The sequence below is a fragment of the Anolis carolinensis genome, chromosome 3 (assembly GCF_035594765.1).
Source record: "Anolis carolinensis isolate JA03-04 chromosome 3, rAnoCar3.1.pri, whole genome shotgun sequence".
In the NCBI taxonomy this organism is placed as follows: Eukaryota; Metazoa; Chordata; class Lepidosauria; order Squamata; family Dactyloidae; genus Anolis; species Anolis carolinensis.
This window is the reverse complement of record NC_085843.1, coordinates 26082397-26107827: the sequence shown is the minus strand read 5'-3', so window position 1 is coordinate 26107827 and position 25431 is coordinate 26082397. Positions and strand designations below refer to the sequence as shown.

General features: G+C 39.2%; 2 protein-coding genes across 8 annotated transcripts in view; one reads left to right on the top strand and one right to left on the bottom strand.

Annotated features, from left to right (window-relative positions):
• Positions 1 to 282, bottom strand: part of atm (ATM serine/threonine kinase) — an 86965-nt gene extending 86683 nt beyond the window's left edge. For 2 of the 4 annotated variants that reach the window (XR_010004067.1, XM_062974606.1), the window contains exon 1: positions 159 to 278. The gene's annotated coding sequence lies outside the window, so the exon portion shown is untranslated. Of the gene's footprint in view, positions 1 to 158 lie in introns of all 4 variants that reach the window. The other 2 variants (XM_062974604.1, XM_062974605.1) reach the window with 2 other exon arrangements.
• LOC100561473 (protein NPAT) lies at positions 280 to 25375 on the top strand. 4 transcript variants are annotated; one of them, XM_062974608.1, is made up of 18 exons: positions 280 to 446; positions 4049 to 4167; positions 4501 to 4561; positions 8575 to 8647; positions 9224 to 9264; positions 9939 to 10166; positions 10849 to 10924; positions 13152 to 13296; positions 13993 to 14084; positions 14166 to 14253; positions 14833 to 14932; positions 15656 to 15784; positions 18052 to 19641; positions 20341 to 20456; positions 20547 to 20649; positions 20894 to 20951; positions 22076 to 23183; positions 24614 to 25375. In XM_062974608.1, exons 1-18 carry the CDS (start codon positions 410 to 412, stop codon positions 24689 to 24691), a joined length of 4242 nt encoding a protein of 1413 aa, XP_062830678.1. In that variant the 5' UTR covers positions 280 to 409; the 3' UTR covers positions 24692 to 25375. The 4 variants fall into 4 exon arrangements, with proteins under 4 accessions (XP_062830678.1, XP_008120420.1, XP_008120416.1 ...); XM_008122213.3 differs by having other exon boundaries at positions 10846 to 10924; positions 14836 to 14932; XM_008122209.3 differs by having other exon boundaries at positions 10846 to 10924.
• The last annotated feature ends 56 nt before the right edge of the window (positions 25376 to 25431 follow it).

The following is a 25431-nucleotide window of genomic DNA, read 5'->3' as shown; positions in this document are numbered from 1 at the left end:
CCGCTTAAGCGGCTGAGGGGGAAAAGGAAGCGGCCTGAGGCTGTTAGGAATTGTGAGAGTTGAAGTCCAAAACACCCGGTGGGCCCAAGTTGGCCCGTGCCTGGTTTGAAGCCCTGTCAGGCTGCATTCATTCTGACAGATCTGATAGAGAACCTGACCTGATAGAGAACTCGCGCCGAGGCTTCTTTTCCTGACCGAGGTGGAAGGAGGTGTCAACTTCCCCCTCTTTCCCGCGTTTCCCTCCTAGCTCCGCCCACACCGGAAGCGGAATCCCGATTGTTGTCGTTTCTGCTCCCGGAAGTCTTTGGGCGGAGGAAGCTGAAGTAACTGAAGACTATTTTGGGCGCCTTTTCTCGAGTGAAGGGCCCAGAAGGAGCGGGGAAACCCTCTTTCCCCCTTCCTCCTCGCCATGTTGCTGCCGTCAGACGTCGCCCGCCTGGTACTCGGTAAGGGAGCTGTTCTGGCCCCATCTACACTGGCCATTTAATGCGGTTCGAGGCGAGCTTCAAACTGCGGCGGCCGGGAAACCAAGGGCCCTTCCACACATACTATCAAGGCAGACAACCCCACAATATCTGCTTCGGACTGGGTTATCTGAGGGCCCTTCCAGACAGGTCCTATATCCCAGGATCTGAGCCCAGGTTTTCAGCATTAAACCGGATTATATGAGTCCCCACTGCCAGATAATCTGGGATAAACAGAAAACCTGGGAGCAGATCCATTATACCGCACTTTATTGTCCATTCAACTGAAATTTCCTTTCCCCATTTCGTAACACTCTGCACTTTGCCTGGGATCTACGACTTAGTCTCCTGTTTTTAATACTGTATCCTGCTTGTTGATTTTAATGATTGTTTTTATTGATGTTGATGTTTTTTTTACTGGGATAATTGTTTTATTGCTTTGTTACTGTTATTTGTTTGTTTTATCGGGCCAGGCCCCATGTAAGCCGCCCCGAGTCCCTTCGGGGAGATGGGGCGGGGTATAAAAATAAAGTTATTATTAAAAGTTATATTATTAGGATATAGGGCCTGTCCAGAAGGGCCCCGAGGCCCTTTCCACACAATTGAATAAAATCCCACATTAGCTGCTTTGAACTGGAATATATGGCAGTGTGGACTCAGATAACAGTTATTTTATTTATTGTGTCAGAAGCGAACCAAGGGTACAAGTTGTAATGTACAGTAGAGTCTCATTTATCCAAGCTAAACGGCAGAACCTTGGATAAGCGAATATCTTGGATAATAAGGAGGGATTAAGGAAAAGCCTATTAAACATCAAATTAGGTTATGATTTTACAAATTAAGCACCAAAACATCATGTTATACAACAAATTTGACAGAAAAAGTAGTTCAATGCGCAGTAATGTTACGTTGTAATTACTGTATTTACGAATTTAGCACCAAAATATCTTGATATATTGAAAACATTGACTACAAAAATGCCTTGGATAATCCAGAACCTTGGATAAGTGAGACTCTACTGTATTTGAAAACACAAAGTTTAAAAAACCGCAACAACAACTTGGCATTATACTAAATGTCCTTTGACCAGTAGCTGGCCACTTGGAGTGCCTCTGGTGTTGCTGTAAGAAGGTCCTCCATAGCACATGTGGCAGGGCTCAGGCTGTGTTGCAATAGGTGGTCTGTGGTTTGCTCTTGTTGTGGACTCCACTTTGTAGCCCTATTTCTTAAGGTTGGCTCTGCAACTTGTGGTGCCAGGCTCAGTCTGTTCAGCACCTTCCAAGTCGCCCAGTCTTCTGTGTGCCCAGGAGGGAGTCTCTCATCCGGCATCAGCCACTGATTGAAGTTCCGGGTTTTAGCCTGCTACTTTTGGACTCTCACTTGCTGAGGTGTTCCTGCGAGTATTTCTGTAGATCTTAGAAAACTATTTCTTGATTTAAGGCGTTAGATAACCTAGTTTAAAGCAGATATTGTGGGATTTTCTGCCTTGGTATTCTGGTTTATATGGCTGGGTGGAAAGGCCTTGGGTTATCTGAGTCCACACTACCATATATTTTAGTTCAAAGCAGAAAAATTTGAGTTTTATTTAGCTGTGTGGAAGAGGTCCAACTCCCCCACAAAAGCATACAAAAGAAGCTCTCCATGAACACCAGTGTTTTGTGGTTTGTATATAGTCCCCATATTTTCTTTCTGCAATCATCTGCGCAGTGAAGTCATTTTCTTCAATACCCATTTTAAACTGAATTAAATGCCCAGTGTGGATGTATCTTGTGAGTAGGACATGGCTCCTTGTTGCTCCTTTTCTCATTTTAGGTTTCTCTGGGTGTGTTGGTTGAGTATCTCTTCTTACACAAAATGCCCAGCACCCAGAGGCATGTTGGATTTTGGAATGTTTTCATAGACATCTTTGAATCTGAACACAAAATTCATTACCTGATACACACAGCCCCTAAGTAATTTTATACACAATACTTGTGGAATAATGATTTAAAGCATGCATGGGCAAACTTTGGCCCCCCTGGTGTTTTGGACTTAAACTTCCACAATTTCTAACAGCCAATAGAAATTGTGAGAGTTGAATTCCAAAACACCAGGAGGGCCAAAGTTTGCCCATGCATGCCGTAAAGTGGTCTGAACCAAATTGTGAACCTTAGTAGGGAACTTTGATACTTGTGGATTTATCACTAGGGGCGAAACAGCTTATTGTAAGCATCACACCGGTACTTCGTATTCCTTATTTGTAATAGTGATCAGAGTTATCATGTGTTAATTTGTATTGTGGAGAAACAATAGCTTTGATTGACGATAGTTTCTTTTGAACAGATATATGGGGGAGTCCTAATCTTTGTTTGAAATTCAGGAAATGTTAAGTCCAAAGCTGGCATTTTGTTCAGCAGTTATGAGATGGTCTAACCACTGAGAATTCATGCTTAATAATTTTTTAAAAAATGTGGCCACCTCTCCTCATGGCTCTAGGCAGGTTAACAACATGGCTAAAACACACAGATAGAATGTAATACTATTAAAATGCATGTCTTAAAATGAACAAAACAAAAATTGGCACCAATAGTAATAAAATGTAAAGTTAAAATTCACATTTTAAAACCAACTGGATAGGCCTACCAAAAAAAATAGGTCTTCAGTTGTGTCTTGAATTTTGACAGCTGATCTAGCTGTTAGACCTCTTCCAGCAGGTTGTTCCACAGTCTTTGGGCAGCCGATGAAAAGGTCCCCTGGATGACAACTGCCAGTCAGATTTTGGCATGCTGGAGTAGATGCCCCCCAGAGGCATTTTGTTTTATTTATTTATTTATTTTGTGTCAAAAGCATTGCATAATAAATAAGTTTAAAAGCAATAAAATAAAGGAATCACAAACAGCTAAATAGTTTTAGACCAAAAGTGGGCAACAGCAATCGCATTGTCTGTAGCTTTGAACAACTCCTGCGTGCATGAGGCAGGGCATTGTGGACAAGCATACATACGAGGAGTTGTTTGTTCTGCTCCACAGTCACACAAGGTGGAGGATTCCTCCAGATAGTGCCATCTTGCCAGGCTGTCTTTTGATCTGCCCACTCCGCTTCTCAGTCTATTTAGGGATTTCCAAGTTGCCCATTCTTGGTTTGCCCCTGGAGGCAGACCCTCATGGGGAGCCGTCCATTTGGGATTGCCTGGTTTAGCTGCCCAGAGGGACACCCTTGCTATTGCTGGGGGAACATCAAGAGGAGTGGTGGTTCTCATGAAGCTTCTCCTTGACTTGAGTCTACTGGGAGGGGGCTGATAGCCATACAGTGGGTGGCTTTCACAATGTTCGACCTTATTTCTATTTTGTTCAGCAGTTATGAGATATCCTCGCCACTGAGGATTCATGTGGTGCTTCCTATTTACCTATCTGACAACTGTTGAACAATGATCTAGATTGCTACTGTTTATGTATCATTGATATTTGTGATGTTTATTACTTCTGGAATTTTACTATAAATGCCTTGTTTGCTGTGAGTAGCCTATATTGGTTTTCATTATTTTATCTTTTATCCTTTATCATTTTGATATAGACAAGAGGGGGAAAACATTTTATCTCTTGCAGGCTATTTACAACAAGAAAGGCTTTTGGCCACATGCCGGTCATTTATATTGGAAAGTTCAGATTTAAAAGAATATGCAGAACACTGTACAGGAGAAGGCTTTGTCCCAGCTTGTCTACTGGTGAGTATGTGTTTATGAGATAAGTAGTTATCAATTTGTATATGATTCTGAGTCTTGCTATATTTTTAAGAACCATGTATAATTTCTATTTGAATTTAGAATTAAAAGGAGCACCTCCACCATTTGACCATTGTGGTACCAAAGGAATTTGTTGTTATTATTATTATTATTATTATTATTATTATTATTATTATTATTATTATTATATTTTATACCCTACTTTATCTCTCCCGAAAGAGACTCATAGTGGCTGCTATCCTTTTGATATGCCAGACTTCCATAATACATTATCTTTAGATATTCTGTCATTTAATATTGTTTTCTCTTCCTTAGTCTCTTTTTGGAAAAAACTTAATCACCATTCTGAATGAATATATAGCAATGAAATCAAAAGGTAAGTGTGGTAAAGGAATTATGAGATACAAGTTATACAAGAGATACAAGTTTTATTGCTTGCATTTAGCTAGTATTGAGAGGACATACTCATCATGTAAAGTTATATTAAATTTACTTAATTTGTACCCTGCATGTATTTCAGAGCAGGACAAAAGCTAATTTGAATAAAAAGACATATCAATTCTTGAAGAAGCCATTCTTCATTGTCTATGCCAGTGAAAAAGACCCAGCCAGTTAGTGAACACACTTAAGCAAGGCCTCAGATGTTGCATAGTGCATGAGAAGTGATAGAGAAATATTGACTCTTATGTGCCAAGTTTCTATTACATTACACTGATTTAGTTTTAAAAAAATACAGCAGATTTTTTAAACTGCCAAAATCAAACAAGTGATTTTTTTAAAAAAGGAAACACTACTGTCTAACTAGATGGTGGATCGGGTATTTAGCTCCTGTAAAACCATAAAATGGGGCTAAATATCCTAGAGACACTAGATCCCATCACATACATCTTGGATGCTAAGCAGGGTATATCCCAGTTCTTGGATGAGAAACCATCAAGAAAACCAGGGGCTGTAGGCTATCTTTCTACTGAAGGAGCTGGCATAACCACCATAAGTCGGCAGGTGACTTGAAGGCACATGTATTCAGACAATGTACATTATAATTTACTTTTAATTCTATCTTAAGCAAGTGCTGCTGGTGATTGTGAACACTGTGATTTTTAGAATATATTTTTAGAATTTTATAAAAAGAATATATTTAGAATACAAGAAAGCTAGGCCTATTAAGAGTACTTAGATTATTTATTACATCTATATATATAAAAGAGTGATGGCATCACGGCAATTCACAAAACAACAAAAGTACAGGCCCCCCAACCTCAAAATTTGACAACACAATCCATCATCCACGCCTCAAGGTTGATACAACAAAAAGAAAAGAAAAAGAAAGTCCTAATTAGAGGGAGAGCAATAATTTTTTTTTATCCAATTGCTGCCAGTTTAGAGGGCTAATCTCTGCCCACTTGGTTGCCTAGCAACCAGCCAAGGGACAGCCAGGTTTCAGTCAGGGGACAGGCAGATTTAGGCCTCACTTAGGCTTCTTCCACAGATTATCTAATTTGCACTGGATTATATGGCAGTGTAGACTCAAGGCCCTTCAACACAGCAATATAACCCATTTATAATCTTATATTATCTGCTTTGCACTGGATTATCTTGACTCCGCACTACCATATAATCCACTTCAGTGTGCATTTTATACAGCTGTGAAGAAGGGGCCTCAGATAATCCAGTTCTGAGCAGATAATATAAGATTAGAAATATACAGTAGAGTCCCACTTATCCAACGCAAACAGGCCAGCAGGATAAGTGAATATGTTGGATAATAAGAAGGGATTCAGGAAAAGCCAATTAAACATCAAATTAGGTAATCGTTATACAAATTAAGCACCAAAACATCATATTATACAACAAATTTGACAGAAAAAGTAGTTCCATGCGCAGTAATGCTATGTAGTATTTACAGTAGAGTCTCACTTATCCAACACTTGCTTATCCAATGTTCTGGATTATCCAACGCATTTTTGTAGTCAATGCTTTCAATATATCGTGATATTTTGGTGCTAAATTCATAAATACAGTAATTACTATATAGCATTACTGCGTATTGAACTACTTTTTCTGACAAATTTGTTGTCTAACATGATGTTTTGGTGCTTAATTTGTAAAATCATACCTTAATTTGATGTTTAATAGGGTTATCCTTAATTCCTCATTATCCAACATATTCGCTTATCCAACGTTCTGCCGGCCCGTTTATGTTGGATAAGTGAGACTCTACTGTACTGTATTTACAAATTTACCACTAAAATATCACAATGAATTTAAAACACTGACTACAAAAACAGCTAACACCTCCCAACAAAAAATTCACTCAGGGAGGAAACAGCCAGGCTTTAAAGCTGCAAGGCCATTACATCCTAATCATTTTTCCTAATTGCAGCATTCATACTTGCCTCCAACAAACAAAAAAAACCAATCAGAAATATTGTATATTCACAACCTTTAGGAAATAATATCCCCTGATGGCGCAGCGTGGTAAAGCGCTGAGCTGCTGAACTTCTGGACCGAAAGGCCACAGGTTTGAATTGGGGGAGCGGAGAGAGCCCCCACTGTTAGCCCCAGCTTCTGCCAACCCAGAAGTTCAAAAACATGCAAATGTGAGTGCATCAATAGGTACTGCTCCGGCAGGAAGGTAACACCGCTCCATGTAGTCATCCCACATGACCTTGGAGGAGTCTATGGACAACGCCGGCTCTTCGGCTTAGAAATGGAGATGAGCACCAACCTCCAGAGTCAGACACGACTGGACTTAATGTCTGGGGAAAACCTTTATCCTTGACCTTAACTACCACCAATTCCTCAATACTTTATTTCCCATACCACCAGACTTCGCCACAGCAACGCGTGGCCGGGCACAGCTAGTTACTATATAATTCAACTGCCAGTACACTTGGGGCTATTTACAATATCCAAAATTGAAAACAGTTAACAAACAAACAGATCTTTATTAAGGTTATAGACCAAAATAAGGAGAGTGGGGTACAGTCTCATAAAAGCATTAGAATCTTTAGAGTCTAGGCTAAAAGCTAGAATACAGCGGTATATTTAAAGGCTAAAACACAAGGCTTGAAGGAAATGAAAAAGGAAGAGAATCTGGAGAGATGGATAGGACCATTCGGTATGAAGGAGCTTAAGGAGAGGGGTAAAGTCAAGCCCAGGCCTAGGGAACTAGGGAATGGGAGCACTAAATATCTATAGTTTCTGGATTGCTGTGAGTTTTCTGGGCTGTATGGCCATTTTGCAGAAGCATTCTATCCTGACATTTACCCACATCTGTGGCAGGCATCCTCAGAGGTTCTGAGGTCTGTTGGAAACTTGGCAAGTGGGTTTTATATATCTGTGGAATGTCCAGGGTAGTAGAAAGTGTGAATGTTTCAATTGGCCACCTTGATTAGCATTGAATAGCCTCACAGCTTCAAGGCCTGGCTGCTTCCTGCTTGGGGAATCCTTTGTTGGGTGGTGTTAGCTGGCCCTGATTGTTTCCTGTCTGGAATTCCCCTGTTTTCAGAGTGTTGCTCTTTATTTACTGTCCTGATTTTAGAATTGTTTAATACTAGTAGCCAGATTTTGTTCATTTTCATGGTTTCCTCTTTTTTTTTTTTTTTTGGAAATTGTCCACATGTTTGTGGATTTCAATGGCTTCTTTGTGTAATCTGACATGGTGGTTGTAGAGTGGTCCAGCATTTCTGTGTTCTCAAATAATATGCTGTGTCCAGGTTGATCCATCAAGTGCTCTGCTATGGCTGACTTCTCTCGCTGAATTAGTTTGCAGTGCCTTTCATGTTACTTGATTTGTATTTGGGCGCTGCGTTTGGTGGTCCCTATGTAGACTTGTCCACAGCTGCATGGTATACGATAAACTCCTGCAGTGGTGCGAGGATCCCTCTTGTCCTTTGCTGAATGTAGCAGCAGACCACATAGCCTAGAAAACTCACATCAATCCAGTGATTCCGGCCATGAAAGCCTTTGACAACACATTTATAGTTTCAATTTACTGATAAGTTAGAGTGCTAACTTGTGGTACCAGTTATCACCCGGCAGATTCTAAGTGCTGCTGCACAAAAATTGGCACCACTATAGGTTACAACAGAGTTGCTATCTGAAAGCAAAAATTTTCTTGTTAATAAAATAACAACAAAAATTCTGAATATAAAATTTAAATTTGAGAAATGTTATGTCTGTTGATAACATACCCTGCAAATAATATAGATGATAGAAGATAACTTCCATTGAAATTAGTAAAATCTATTTCCAGAGAAGATCAGTCCATTTCTTCAAAGACTTCTATATTTCATGGTTAGTTGTGTGATTTGATTAAAGAACTTTCAATAAAAGTTGTTTTTAAAATGTGATACTAATTTTGGTCAAATTTTATTCTTTTAAAAGAAGCAACAAATGATGTCCCAGCAATGATGTCATCCTTATGGAAAAAGTTAGACTACACACTTTCACAAATCAGGTAATTGAAATACAAATATTAGCCCATGTTTCATAAATAGTCTGCTTGTATTTAGAGTTTCTTCACAGTGTTTAAATTCCAATGCTCATTGTAGTGAGGTTTTTATATACTTTAGTGGGTTTTTGGACTAAAATCCACAGTGTGCCAAATTTTATAAAATTGAGTTTGAAGATTTGTCAGATAAGTTGTACTAACTGAAGTGCCAGAGAGATATTGTAATAGTCTTAATCAGTGCAGTAGTACTTGCTTCAGATTTCCCCAAACTATATACTGTATATAAAAATGTGAACTTCAATGACTGGAAACTGATCTTAATGATCCAGTATGCAGTATTGAAAAGTACACAAAATCAGTGACAACATTATAAATTGGTATTCATTATTAATCATTAATTCCTTTCTTCTACATTTGTTTCATCCAAATGTATGCATTACTATAACATGTATTTGATCTGAAGAGAAACTAGAGTACTATATCATTATAATCTAACTAGTTCATTTGAAACACAAATAAGTTTTCTATATATGTGATGCTATGTATTCTAATTTGAATTTGTGATTTATTTATTTTTTGTAGGACCATGCAGATGTCTAGTGGATTTGCTGCTCATCAACGGAGTATGTATCACAAGTCATCTATATTTTGTGATCTGAATTCAACACTGAAAGGCCTAATGTTTATTTGGAATAAAGTATCTTTAACCTTAAATTAAGGGAAACTAGTGTTAAACTATGGATTTAGGGTGACAGCTTTAATGTGGTGTGATGTCTCCACAAAACCTCTACAATGAACAATGTAACACAAGTTAATAAAAACTGTAGTCTATGTAAATGAGGAACCCTTTATCTGTAACTCTCATAAGCTTGCATTCAAAATGGTCAATAGCAAAGAACTATGGGAGCTACCGTTGAAAATATCTAATGGACCAAATGGTTTTCCACTGTTATATGTATTTATATGGGGTGAAGAGGAGTGATTTTACCTTTAGGGTTTTTTTTTAACCAGTCTGTGGTTCTTGATGTAAATATACTTAGCAAGCACCACGTATCTTTAAATTAGCAGGTAACTTAAACATTTTCCTTACCTTTCAGATTATTTTTGTTGTAATAAAAACAGTAGTTAAGTCACAGTTACGTTTATTAGCTCAAACTTACTCAAATTATGAGGAAACAGTTAATTTGATTGCAGCTTTACAGTTGTACCTCAGCAAAATAAAGATCGATCTTAGGTGACCTGGCTACCTCTTTAGATGAGCTCTTGGCTAATTTTATAATGAACTTTTTTCTTTTAGGCCGCACAAGATGTGCGATTGCAGATATGAAAAAACAGAGGTGTCTTCAGCAGTCGTCATCAAATTTAGGGGTGTCATCTGTTGTTCATCCTCCAGGACCACTGAATTCTACTCCAATGACAGCCACACAAGTTATTCTTAAATCAGTCGTAACTCCAAGTTTGTCTCAAACTAAAATGGGTTCTTCAATTATACATCAGGCTCAGGTTCAGGAAAGCCATGTTAATGGTAAGTTTAAACTTTTAAATAATGGGTTGCTGTGAGTTTTCCGGGCTATATGGCCGTGTTCCATTCTCTCCTGATGATTTACCCACATCTATGGCAGGCATCCTCAGAGGTTGTGGTGTCTGCTGGAAACTTGGCAAATGGGGTTTATATATCTGTAGAATATCCAGGGTGGGAGAAAGAACTCTTGTCTGTTTGAAACAAGTGTGAATGTTGCAGTTGGCCACCTTGGTTAGCACAGAATATGTTCTAAAGTCGCTTCTGACATGATAAAAGCATTAAATATTTTTTAATATGAAAATTGCGAGAAATTCACATGACTGTCATTGAGCATCAGTAATGAGATTTGTTTTCTATTACTAAAATGTGGGAAGAGTTGAAACCCTGTTTCAATTGAAAGCAGAACATAGTCTAAACTCTTACAATTTTGCAAATTACTAATTTGGTTTTGAGAAGAAAGAGTTCATGAGGTATTTTTTCTGAAAGCAACCACATAATGTCATTGTCCTTCATTTTGCAATTTTAAGAGATTTGGCTATGTGGCACATATGTTAATCTTAAAGATGGTTCTTTTTATCATTGTCTTTGCTATGATAATAGGAAGACCATTGTTTATATCTTGAGAACCGTAAGTAGAAATAGTAGAAATAGTATGTGTGTTACATAGTTCTTCTTTTTAAAGCAGATTCCCTGAACTTGGTTTCTACCTTTCAAGAACGGAAGCTTCCTTCAAATGTGATGTCTCCTGTAAAAAGGAAAAAGTAAGTATAATCTCTTAGATAACTTGTTCATAATTTCTGCTGGAATGGAGTCCATAGTTGGTTCTATAAGGAAATACCATGTGATCATTTCTTAACAGCACTAGATTGATTTTGTTCCTTTTCTCCGCTCTTTTGTGTTATTTTTTCCCTTTAGTTTTCTCATTCCCTTCTAGTTTGTTAGATTTTGCTGTTATAGAATGCTTACTGTAAGAGACATGAATAGATGCTACCTGTACGCAGATTATGTCCAATATCACTCCTTCTCACCAGTTATTAAGGAGGCTGTTCAGGTCCTGAACCAATGCTTGGCAGCTGTGTTGGACTGAATGAGAGCTAACAAATTGAAATTGAATCCTGACAAAACAGAGGTCCTCCTAGTCAGTCAAAAGGCCGAACAAGGCATAGGGTTACAGTCTGTGCTGGATGTGGTTACACTTCCCCTGAAGACACAGGTTTGCAGCTTGGGAGTAATCCTAGATTCATCATTGAACCTGAAACTCCAGGTCTCAGTGGTGGCTAGGGGAGCTTTTGTACAAGTAAAATTTGTGCTCCAGTTGCGCCTGTACCTTGGGAAGTCTGACTTGGCCAAGGTGGTCCACACTCTTATTACATCCCGAATAGATTACTGCAACGTGGTACCTGGGATTGCTTTTGAAGACTGTTCAAAGGCTTCAGTTAGTCCAACGGGCGGCAGCCAGATTGCTCATTAGAGCGACATACAGGGAGCATACCACCCCCCTTGTTGCGTCAATGTCGCACCTCAGCCCTGATTCACCTTGCTCTGACACACAAACTATACAGCAGGTTTAAGCCTTTTCAGTTTATTAAAAATAGATAGTTAAAAGTTCTTCAAAAAGCAAAAGTGAAATCTCAAAAGTCAGTTACAAAATATAATCTTGAAATACTAGAATACTAGGAAAACTAGAGCTTGCTTCTCCTGTGAAAGAAAGTTGCTTTGACAACACCTTTTTCCCAAACGTCCCCTTTTTAACAATCTTTGCAAAACATGAAAGCATTCCTTTGCCCTCTTGGCTCCCCCCACCTGTTTGCAGTTCTAGTACTACGGCGTACCCTCAATTCCAAACTGCTCGATCTAACAAGCTCATCTCAAGGTCAGCTTGCTCGCTATTTCTCTGAGACTCATTATCAGGCTGAGAACATTCCATCCTCCTTTATTTATTTATTATTTATTTATTTACATCATTTATATTCCGCCCTTCTCATCCCGAAGGGGACTCAGGGCGGATCACATTACACATATTAGGCAAACATTCAATGCCTTTTAAACACAGGACAAAGACAAACAAACATAGCTCCGAGCGGGCCTCGAACTTATGACCTCCTGGTCAGTGACTCATTGCTCTCCCGTCTGCGCCACAGCCCCGGGCTTTCCCAAGTCAATGTGCACCTGGCTGGCCTCAGTAGTTTCGGAGTCATCAACACCAACCCTCCCTGTGGGAAACTTAACATGCACTCTTTGTTCCTCATCTTCCAAAGTTACAGACCTTTCGGGGAGATTCTGAACCTGAACCCCTGTTTCCTCATCAGAGTCAATCCTATAGTCCAGCTGAGTCACAACAGTCAGCTCCACTGGTTGCCAGTCTGCTGCCCAGTGCAATTTAAAGTGCTGGCTTTAGCCTATAAAGCCGTAAAGGGTTCCGGCCTAGCTTACTTGTCCAAATGTATCTGTCTCTATGATCCACCTCGGAGGTTAAGATCATCAGGGGAGCCCTTGCTCTTGATTCCACCACCCTTTCAAGAACGATTGGTGGGGATGAGAGACAGGGCCTTTTCAGTGGTGGCCCCCCGTCTGTGGAATGTCCTCCCTAACGAAATCAGGTTGGCTTCCTCCCTCCTACATGGTTGTGGAACCAGACATTAGAGCAGCAGATGCAGCGCTAATAATGAAAATGATTTATGTGATTGATAGTGGACAGACCTCGGATTATGACTTTGAATTTATGTAATTTTAAATAGATGTATATATAATTGATGTTTTAACTATTTGTTTTAATTGTAGCTGTTATTAGAATTGTTGTGTTTGGCATCTAATGGTTGTTGATTGTGAGGCTGCCCCGGGTCTCCCTCGAGGGGTGAAAAGGACGGGATATAAATGTATGAAATAAATAAAATAAATAAATAGATGATGTGAAGTATAGCTTCGGCAATTTATTATTTGTTCTAACTTCATATATTTCCTTTCCTTTAAAAATATAAAATATTTCAGTGACTCCCAGAAGAAAAAAACCTTAGTGTCATCTGAATCACAGTCATCTAACTGTGACTCACAGGATTCCCTCACACCAGAAGAAGAAAGCTCACCCATGGAAGAGGAAAGTGAGCAGCTCGAACTTATGGATAGCGGCCTTCCTGTAAGATGTTTTCTGAAAAGCTGCAGAATATTTTCCTCCTCTTATATTTTTCATCCCTTTTTAATATTTTACATAGTCATGCCACTTTTATACATTGATATGAAAAATATTGGTTTAAAAATGCATATGGGAATAATTTAATTTCTGTGATGAGGTCTGAGTGTTTCTGTGGCAGCATGCCAGCGCTATGGGATCCTGGGAGTTGTAGTTTTATAAGGCCTATAGCGGTTAAGGTGAGAATAGCGAGAAGTTGCCACTATCTCTTGTTGTGAAAATGCCACGTAATAGTGGCTTTCATGTGGCAAAGTCCTGGATGTCCATTTCTTGTCAATATAAAGTTAACATGTAAAATGAGAGTGTAGTTTGAACTTTGCCAGAAGTAATTTAGTCTCCGATTACTTTATAGTTAACAAATACCATTGGCAGGAAAGTAGCTCTTCTGCACTCTCCTTTTAGGCTTATTTGAAGGTGTAAGACTAACTATATTCTTAAACCTTGACTAGAAGGATTACTTTCATGTGAGCTATGTAAGGCAATGTTTATGATATTTCTGTCTAACATGTGATTATGAACTGCTAAAGAAATGGAAGTCCTCAAAGATCTGAGAAGATATTATTTGAATACAGACAAAATTGATGTTTCTGTTTTGGTCATTATAAAAGCACAACTTTGAACAATTTTCAATGCATTTTCTAGCAAATGATTATTGAAAATGCCAGAGAGAAAATTCTAAGCAACAAATGTCTCCAGGAGAAGCTTGCTGAAAATATTAACAAATTCTTGGGCAGGTAACATATTTTACTTTACACCTTTTCAGATCCCTAGGAAATTTCTGAAACATGCTAAATACCTATAATTGTTTTTTCCAGTGATGGTAATATCTCTCAGGCTGTGAAGCAAGCAGAGAGTGGCCCAGCAATACAAGAGTCTTCAATTGATGAATTCCTTAACCTTCAGGTAAGGTTTCAAAGCCTGATATCAGCTAACTTCTGGTATATAAAATATGCTTCATACTTGGTATGTGGGAGAAGGCAGTGGTAGCGGATTAAGCCTTGGACTATGACTGGAGATGGGTTCAAATCCTTGGTCAGCCATGGAAAGTTACTGGGCCAAGTCACACTCTCTCAGCCTCAGGAGGAAGGCAAAAGCAAGTCTTACTAAGAAAATCTAGTGATAGGTTTGTCTTAGCATTGCCGCAAGTCAGAAATTCTTTCAAGGCATGAGTCAGAAACAGTGCACAGACATTGACCATAGAGTAATGCTGGAAGATCTAGACATTCCTAAAGAGAGGTACTCTCAGGTGTAAAAAAGCAGTTTCTTTATTTTCACTTTCATGGGAGTCCTGTTCCCCTAGTCCAGTGATGGCAAGCCTTTTAGAGATGGTGCTACTTTTGTTAGGGAAAGAGTGCCTTTTAAAAATTCCTTTCTGAATTTTGCATTAGATCTTATTTTCTGTATTGACTTTCAGACTGCGTTTCCAAGTGTCACATTACAAGCTGACAGAATATGTAATTATATTTATATACTTCCTTTTAGCAGGGTGAAATTCACATGACTGAGGAAGCTATCCATGAGATTCTGGAGCAAACTGAGTCGGATCCCGCATTCCAAGGGCTGTTTGATGTATTTGATTTTGGTATGAAATGTTCCTTATTTTATCCTAAGCTCAAGGGGAAAACTGTATTCAATTATCTGTGAGAAAATCCCACTGAACTCAGTGAGACCAACTTTTGCATAGGTTTGTACAGAGTGCACTGCAGAATATCTAAAACACTTAGATTTTGAGTTGTTGTGTATTTTCCGGGCTGTATGGCCATGTTCCAGAAGCATTTTCTCCTGTCCTTTTGCCTACATCTATGGCAGGCATCCTCAGAGGTTGTAAGTTATCTCACAATGTGGGCGAAATGTCATGAGAGAATGCTTCTGGAACATGGCCATACAGCCCAGAAAATGCACAACAACCTAGTGATTCTGGACATGAAAGCCGTCGACAACACTTAGATTTTGGTTAGATGGGGAAAATGGTGGACTTCTGAACACTCTCTCCTGCTTCCTTTTGTCCATGGTTAATAAATGTGCTGTGTGCTATATTTAGCCTCCAGACCCTTCCAATATTATTCTAAGGGCCCCTAATATGCCCCCTAAAAGGTATGGGAGGCTTTCCCCCATATTTTTTCATAGTATTCCCCCCCCCCATATATTTTGGACAGAAAAGGTAGGTTTTTTTCACAGGGAAATGGCTTGTCTTAGAGGCACTTGCTATGAAAGGCATCAAAGGTCCCACTCGTAACTTCTCTGTAAAGGCAGTTCTTAGAACCTGAAATTTTTTTGTTCTAACATTTACTCCTTTTATCAACAGGTAAAACGAAGGTGAATAGAAATGCTACTCATGGTCTTTCTACACAGAATGGAGAAGTAGAAAATACAATCTTGGTGGATGAAGAAAACTTACAAGCACTTGAATGTTATATTGCAACAAAAGAGCTTGGTAAGGAGCTTCTGGTTTCTTTTTAAGAACAAGCTTCCTTTGATATATAGAAAATTCTTCTCTGGTTTTAGGAGTGGTAACTTGCTTTATTTTTTTAATTCACATCCCAAAATAGAATTTCAACAGATGTGTAATGTATAGACGTATGCTAAAATCATCAGGGTTACACATGACAAAATCATCCAATTAAGTAGGTGGGATTTCTGTGTAAAGATACATATGCGCAAATTGCAAATCAGCTTAATTTATAACCTCCAAGAACTGGCAATCTTCACTTGGCCTAAAGATACTGTCACTTGTTCAACACTTAACTTGTTCAACAGATTTTGATCTCTCTTGCCCATAAAATAGCTTTGAATGACTGTTTTGACTTCAGAACTGAAATGAACCACCTCGGAGTTTAAGATCATCTGGGGAGGCCATGCTCTCGATCCCACCTTCTTCACAAGCTCGACTGGTGAGGACGAGAGACAGGGCCTTCTCCGTGGTGGTCCCTTGGCTGTGAAACTCCTCCCTAGTGATAATAGATCAGCCCACTCCCTCCTAGCCTTTAGAAGGAGAGTAAAAACCTAGCTTTGGGAGTAGGCCTTTGAAAAATAGCGCAGTGCAATAATTTTAACAGGAAATTGTATAATTGATTATGGAACAGCTTTAGACATTGTTTTTGGATGATGTGTCTTAACATTGGAATGTATTTTAATTATTCTTTTAGGTATGTATCAATTTTAATCAGATTTTATTTCAAGTTTATGTTTTTATGCCCAAGGCACTGTACAAGTGCCATTTATAAGCCACCTTGAGTCTCCCTTGGGGTAGAGAAAGGTGGGATATAAATAAGGTAAATAAATAAATGCCATCCTGATAACAAGTCTGTAGTACATTTAGATAGCTTTTGAGCCTCGGCCTGGTGTTTCTCTTTTCTAATGCTGCTGGGGATCAGTTTGTGCATATTAAGTTAAAATATATTCCTGTGTCCAAGTCAGCCTCATGTATAAATTGAGGGCAGGTTTTGGGACCAAAATTATGGGGTTTTGCATAAAAAGATAAGAAGTGGTGCAGTAACTGAGAGAGTAGAAGGAGTCAGTGTTACTTTTAGTTCTCCCAGGACAGACTATGTTCATACTTTTTGCCACTCTACTTAGAGAAGGGGGTAGTTTCTTTTTGTTAAAACTTAAAGTTAACTACTTACATTGACCATGGATAAGTTAAACCATGTTTTTGTGGTTGATTTTTTAACTAACATTTTTCAACGTATGCATGAGTATATATGGCATGTCCTGTACTGCCCATAAATAGAGGAAGGGGTTGCTTGACCTTTTGAGTCTGCATAATGTTGGAAAGTGAAGAAGAATCAACAATAGTATATAGAGCAGTTAGGGACAGGGGAAACCTTGTGGTGCAGGAAACCCTTAGTGTCAAGGTGTTTTGCTTCCTGTCTGCCAGTAGAGGTCACTTCCCCTTTCTTCCCAGAAGTCTTTAATGCTTTTTTACCCTTTGTTTGAGGAGGAAATACTATAAGGTTTCTCTGTCTAAAGATTCCTTACATATTAACAAAAGAATCCACAATTACTGTGCTATTGTTGCCTTAAGAACACTGCAAATCAAAAGTAATTAAATTAAGGAATATGGTAAGCTTGTTACCGTCAGGTCAGGGATTAAGAGGTTCAGAAGCTTCAAGTATAGGTAAAAATGACCAGATGTTTCCTGGATCAAGAGCAGGGGTTTTCAGGCTTACAAGAAAGCAAAAAATATAAAATCATGGTGCACATGCATGTGGATGCTTAGCCTAATTGTAAGAGGAACAGATGGAGTCTTTTTAAACCAATGGTTTAATAGTTATCTCTAGCCGCTAGCATCAGCTCATGATCTGTCTGGCCAATGAGAAAATTACACTCTTTTTGACATATATAGTCTAAGAACATGGACTTTGCTCGGTTTGCACAGGTTCCTGCTTTTCAATAAGTGGGTATCACACAAAAAGCACTCTCTGTTCATGTGCTGCCTACCCCAAGGAACTGGCCAAGTTCAGAGCAAAGGGCTTTTTGGGGTTGGGAACCTGCCCAGTCTTTTCTTAACCAGACAGGCCTAGCAAGATGAAAGCCAAAAGTTTCAATTTTCAGTTCAAGGCTCTCAGGTTAAATACATCTGTTACTCCTGTTACCTTTTTGAAAAATATATTGATTAAATGACATGTTGTCAGTTAGGAAACTGACCAATCCATTACAGTTGCCATTACAATTCCATTTCAAACTATTGTTCTTTTGTAGGTGATAATCCCCAAGGGTGCCTGTCATACCCAGGAGACGATTCCAAAGAGGCAAGCATCCTAAAGGCTGATTGTAGTGGTCGCAATGGGACCTTGGAAGAACGCTTTAAGATGGAAGGGGTAGTCACTGGAGAATTCCTTGGGAGTGCTAAGGAGACAAGCAACAGTGTTTCAGCTGAAGCAGAAACATACGAATGTCAAAGTACCATTGAATCTGTAGATAATCACGTTACTCACATGGAGTTCAGTGGTGGCCACCATGTAGGATCTTATAACCAACAAGAAACTGCAATAAGAGACTGCAGAATAGGGAAGGACTCGTTACGCCAGGATATTCAAACCTCACCTGAATTGCAGTATGATCACATAGTTACTCCACAGATACCACTCTCTGATAACACTAAGTGTATTTCAGTACCAGATAATATATCATCTGAAAAAACAAATGCAGAATTGCTCATTCCTCCACGAACTGGGGACAGTGAAATTTTAACAAGAACTGATATAGTCATTCCTAGTCATTCTGCAGAATTTGTGAAAAGTATGGAGCAGATAAGTGAACAATCAGCTGTGTTTCCTGAACCTGACAAGCAAAATCAAAGCAACCCTGTTCTCTCTCAGTGTCAAAGCCAGGAGAAAATTGAATCTGATTCTACCACAGCACTTGGGAATACATATGATCCAGATTCAATAGAGGTCCAGCTGGAAGTTGTAGATACTTCCAACTCTCTTCATTCTAATGATCAGCCTGACCATCACGAGTCTTGTCCTGAACACCAAATGCAGACAGAGGATTCGGGGATGTCCCAGGTAGACATACAGAAGCCATCATCTTCTACAAAGACAGATACTGACGGTGCTTTTCTGGCTTCTGACAGTGAGAGCCCTACAGAAAATCATTCTACCTCATCCGCCTTGTGCCCTTCTCCTACTGTAGAACCAATGGGAGAATCAAGTCCAGGTAACAAAGTTGGTGCTAGTATTTCATCTAGCACTCAAGCCACAAGCGTTGATCCCTCCAGTATAGTTTCTCTTAAAATTATTATCAGCGATGATCCATTCCTTTCATCAGAGACTGAACTGAACAATGCTGTTTCCAGCATCACGGGGAAAAACATGCCAACTATCATATTGTCTTCTCCAGCTAAATCACCAGCCAAGATAACAGTACCATCCAAATGTGTATCTTCAGAAGAGAGTGAAAGAATTGCGGATGCAGGTTTGATAGAGCAGAATCTTCTCCTTGTCGGACCTCAAGACTCGGCTGCAAGGAAACTCAATGTAGAGAATGAAGAGTGTACTGTTTTTTCTATTTCTGGAGCATCAAATGTTGCCAAGGATGGGGGAATTATGCAGCTGATGCCAGCAACAACTACACCTTTTACCAACTCCAACAGTGTTTATATTGCCACTTGTATGACTGAACCGGCAGCTTTGAGTACAAGTGTTACTCCATCCAATTTAGTCATGTTGCCTAGTGGTTCAACATCTCTTGCATCACAAATCTCAACACCGCAGCCATTACGGACTCCTCCCAGAACAAATGGCTTGTTTACCATGAATCCACCAATGTCTCCAAACTTTCCACATGGTAACTGTTGGTTAATAACCTCAAGTGATATTTGTGGTAGTATTAGTAATAGAAGACCATCTTAATGTTTTTTAAAAGCTAGCACTTAGATATTGTGGGCTGAAGAAGAAACTTCTTCAGTTTAGAAGAAATCATGTCATTATGGCCAATTGGAAATGAGTATTATATTAATTAAGAGAGAGGGAAAGAGTTTCTGGTGTGTAAAAACTACATGTGACAGCATTTGATAACAAGTATGAGTTAGAAATTAACTCCGTCGCTATATTTGGAAAACTCATATCACACATGACTCTTCACACAGCAAAGGAAAGCTAGATTATATGGAAGCTTTATTGAAGCCAATCCTTAAGGAATATACCATTCATCTTTTTGTTTCTGTGTGTTGTGGTTCTTAACAGCTAGGTGTCTTAGCTTAGTGGCAGTAATGTGATTAGCATTCTGTCTGTTTAGAGCATCTGTTTCTCTTGTCCTTCTCTTCCTCTGAAGAGCTTAAAACCGTTTATAGATGGATCCCTGGTCGTCTGCCGTACCAGTAGGTTAAAGGTCCAGACCTGCTTAATCTCACTAAAAGATCAGAAGCTGATCTGAGGGCATAACAGCCTTCCTGCTGAAGTTGAGCAGATTTGGCTCTCTAAACAATTGAGAATGGAGAACTGAGATTCTCTTACTGAACGTTTTCCTGAATCCATTCATTTTTAGGTTCTGCCATTATAATTGCTTCTCCTGTACAGCCTGTGCTGCAGGGCATGGTGGGAATGATTCCTGTATCTATCCTGGGACAAGGTGGAAATGCATTTTCAGATCCTTCCCAGCAGGTAAATGCTACCATTCAGTTTCCACAGTGTCACTCATGAGCCAATATGTTTCATGAAGAGCTTCACCCAAATTTCTTTTGCTTTTCCAAGATTCTGCATCTGCCAATACAGACATCTTTAGGCAGTGGAGGCATTCCTAAACTACCTCTCCCTCCTAAGTCTCAGAGGATCCCAAAAAATAAGTCAAACACAGGTAAGCTGGTGTTAATGCTATGTAAAGGAAAGCAGGGGTAGATTATCCTGGCTAATCTTGCTTTGTCTCTATGGACACTTCTTAATTCTACAAGTTAAAATCAATGTGGCAGAAAGTGCATAGTTCATTAGATTTGTCATTTTCAATGAAATTACCTGAAGAGAACTATTGAAAGGGAATGGAAATGAAACCTTATTTGTTTTTGTTTTTAATTAACCATTTGTTTTTCATATTGATATTCTAGGAAAGCTAGTGATGAGTGGATCAGAACCTCTAAATTGTCCTGGTTCCCGAGCGCAAAGGTTAGTTGAGATCCATTTTAGGCACTGTACCTGCTCTCTGTTCTCAGCATCCCTGTGGAGAAATGTGTGAGCTGGCTAACCACAGATACATCATCTTAGGCAATTTGGTTGTGGGGGTTGCTGATAAAAATAAACGTGATGACTGCATTGTTCTTGTGTAGAGGGGAAGCATTTGGAATCAAGTGTACATGTATATTAAGCTTTTGTTTTTGTTGTTTTCTTTACTGTTGCAGTAGGCTTTGAATTTTTTACTTGTAGCAAGAGGCATATATAGTGGATAGAGGATTCTATCCACCTGTTGTTGTCTTCCATTTTTTGTTTAGAGAACTCCAGGTTTTTTAAATAGTAGCATATGTGCTCCTGGTATTAATGTTTAAATGAGGATAGAAAAGGAAAGCAGATATCTCCTCTACCTATTTGTTGTTGCGTGTTCTCTTCCCTTTCTATCTGAAGACACTTTTTTAGATTAAAATACTGGCCTAGGAGACAACTCCCACTTGGTTTCTAAAGGCAGTCCTCTCTTGTCTGCTTTGCATGTTCCTTTTGAAAGCAACACTGCAGCGGAGACTGAATTAAAAACAAGTCTACACCACTTCATGAATGTCATGTGTGTAGATAATTTCTCTTTTCACCCCTATAATTTTAGCAAAGCTGAACTGTTCTATTTGAAAATCTCAGAAGATGAAATAGGTAAAGATTTTTCCCTGGCATTAAAGCTAGTTGTGTCCGACTCTGGGGGTTGGTGCTCATCTCCATTTCTAAGCCAAATTGCCAGCGTTGTCCGTAGACACCTCCAAGGTCATGTGGCCAGCATGACTGTATAGAACACCGTTTCCTTCTTGCCGGAGCAGTACCTATTGATCTACTTACATTTGCATATTTTCAAACTGCTAGGTTGGCAGAAGCTGGTGCTAACAGCGGGAGCTCACCCTGCTCCCCGGATTGGAACTGCCAACCTTTTGGTCAGCAAGTTCAGCAGCTCAGAGGTTTAACCCTTCTTAAAGTACCTTGGTACTACTTGTTAAAATGCATGACAGTTTTGTAGCAGTGAACAATATATATTTAAAGTGGAATAGAAGTTCTACAAAAATAGTATCAACTCTCCATACTATTTTTCTTGTTAGAATTGGCAGTTTGGACAAGAATGCCTGTGGAGATGCGAAAAAGAAGCTGGAGATTGTTGCTGTGGATACCACCAGTCCAAGTTCCAAACAGAATGAGAGCCACAGAAGAGTGCTGTTCTTTGACAAGGCTCTAGCCATTCCAGTCGGCAGCACACAAGTCTCACAGAAAGAAAGGACAGAAAATCCTTTGGGCCCTGGAAATTCTCCCAGTGCTGTGCTTTCATCTACTAAAATCCAATCTAGCAAGAGGGAACGTGAGAGAACATTGCCTAGGATTTTATGTAAGCCTAATGTTAGTCACCGAAGTTCTGCCGTGAAGGAAAACCTGCCCGAGAAGAAGGGCTCAAGTCCAGGTCTGGCCTCCGATGTGTTAAGGAAGCAGACAGCAAATAAAGAAAATGAACTAGAAAGGAATGTTGACAAAACACCCCAAAAACAGGAGGTGGAAACTTTATCCAGTGGTCAACAAAATCAGAATGAGAAGAATACCTCTTCATCTCAAGAACTGAGTAAAAAACAGGGCCTACAGACAAATACAAATAGCAAGAATTCAGGAGTTTTGCCTTCCAAGGAGCCAAAAAAAGACCAAACGAAGTCTCCCAACCAATCTCATTCTTTGGCCAGTCCTCTGGCTAAGCAAGCAGTGGAGATGCTCCATGACATTCAGAGGCAGAGTCCTGCTAGTAAACTGCCCGAAAGTGGGGACTTGCCAGTGCCCCGCACACCTTCGGGAATGGGGGATAGGCACACAGAGGACACGTTTGATATAGTGAGGACACCAACGTGCAGGCGGTACAGCGAGGACAGCACCACCCCTCGGATCATGGTCCCTCCAGCCACGCCTGACCTGCCAGCCTGCAGCCCAGCCAGTGAAACCAGCAGTGAAAATAGCGTCAGCATGGCTGCCCACACTTTGATGATCCTCTCGCGAGCAGCAATTGCAAGGACTAGTACAGCCCTCAAAGACAATACGCAACCCTTTAAGTCTTTAAAAAGCGTGGCCAAAAAAAGGAAGCAAGAAGATGTCGAATGTGAAAAGGGTTCCCGTCCAGCTAATAAAAAAGATCTTCAGAACTTTACTGTGCCAATAAAAAAGAAGAAAGTAAAGGTAAGGTTTATTGTTTTAGATGCAGTAGTGTGGAACTGTCCCTGTATCAGCCATTGATGCCAGTATCTCATGAAACAACTAGAATAGGAAGCATCCCTCCCCAAATTTTTCTCCAAATGCAATCAGGAATTATCTTTACTAAAACTCTTTGTTGTACTGAAATATTGAAACAATCAATTTCTTGTTAGTATTAATACCCCACTTTTTCTCTCTAAAAAGGGACTCAAAGTGGCTCTCAGTAAAACCAATGCAGTACAATTAAAACCTAAAAATAAACAAACATTAAAATGGAAGTAAACATGAACAGCTGAATTAAAAATAAACAGTTCAAACCCTTAAAACCAATTATTTGCCATATTTGTCCAGGAGGCTCTTTATCCACTAAGGCAGGTTCTTTCTCAAAACATTTCGCCATGGTTAAATTAGGAGACAGGTTTCTTTTCTACATTTAACCATGTGGCCCAGGTGCTTGGCCTAATCCAAACACATGCTTTCCTGGGTATAAAGACAGTTACAATTTTTGTATTTATCTGCTATAAGCATAAGGTATTGCATTTTAACATAAATTAATGGGATGCCAATTTTATAGCTAAGAAATGTTCCTCTAGTTCAGTGATTCCCAAAGTGGGCGTTACTGCACCCTGGTGGGCACTGCAGCAATCCAAGGGAGTGGTGATGGCCACAGGTACGTATATCTTGCTGTTTAATTGCTATTAAAAATTTAAAAAAAAATAATTTCCAGGGTGCTGAGTAATATTTTTTTTCTGGAAAGGGGATGGTAGGCCAAATAAGTTTGGGAAGTACTGATCTAGTTGCTCATTTACATCCCCTTTCTAGCGTTAGACTATATATGCTGACATTCAGTGAACAAAAATAGAGAAAAAAGAAAAGGAATTCCAACAATTGTTGATACAGTAGATAATTTAAATATCAAATTTATAACTATTTGTTCTGTGCACTGTGGCTTGGAGGACAAGTACGTTGCCTTTAGTTTTAGTTTAGTGAATGCCAGTTTCATTATTGTGTGTATACATCTCAAAAATTAAATACAGGTGTCATTGATTTAACCAAAACAATTCAGTTCTTGAGATATAAGCCTGTTCCTCTGAAACAGTGGTTCTGTGGGTACCCAGATTGGTAAACTGGCTAGGATTTCTGGGAGTTTTAGGTCAAAACACCTGGGGATCCACAGCTTGAGAACCCACCGCTCTAAAAGCTGTACATTCAATGTAGTTTTGCATTTCTTAAAATGGTTGCTTATGCTGAATGGCACAGTATACTTTAAACATTGGAGAAGTTTTTCACTAAGACATATATTAAGCACTGGGCATAACTTGGACTGTCAGTATAGATTTTTTAAAAGAAGAATATATTTTGTGCAAATAAAGCTACAAGATTTTAAGCATCTAAATTTTATTTTCTTGTTTCAGCAGAAGAAGCTACCAGTTGCCTTTCCTGCTGGAATGGATGTGGATAAGTTCTTGTTATCTTTGCATTATGATGAATAAATAGGAAAGTGTTTTAACATCACCGGCGCACTCAAGAGAAGAGAACAAATTGAGGCTTAATCTGCACAATCTGTGCATTGCAATTCCCCTTCTTAAAAGAAAGTCAAGCGGGTTCTTGAACAAGTTAATGAATAAGGGAGCACTTTTCTGGCTCTATGTTAAATTTGCACAGTTGTATTTGGTGGATTGCTGTAAATATTGTACAGTTGTTGATGTTGTAAAACAACAAGATACTATTTTGAACACCAGGTGTTGGTTACTTTCTGCCAAAATGTGCACATTATCAGTTTGAACTGTTTTTTATAACGTGAAGCACCCATAATCTCAAAAATGTTTAAAGGTATGTTCCATTGAATAGTGGAGCTTACACTGAAATCTAATGTAGTTGGAAATGTTCCCAGGACAGACTCTAACCAAGCTTCCAATAGTTGGTTTTAGTTGAAGTACAGATAAGAGTTAATAATTGGTCCAAGCCTTCAACAAACAGCTGGGAAATTTCTAAATGTGGCAACACTCCCTCTTTTGTATTAAAGATATTTTCCCTTTTCACCTTTTCCCTGTCTTCCCTCTAAGTTGCAGTTTTGTCACAATAAAAGTTTACCAACTTTCTTAATATCCTTAGGAATTTGAAGTGGCAGTTTATTTTTGTTCTATTTAACTTTTAAAATATACACCTCAGTACCAGTCTGCTAGTTTTGTGTGGTGTCATTTTTTAAAAGCTGTTATTGAAACTGGTTTAA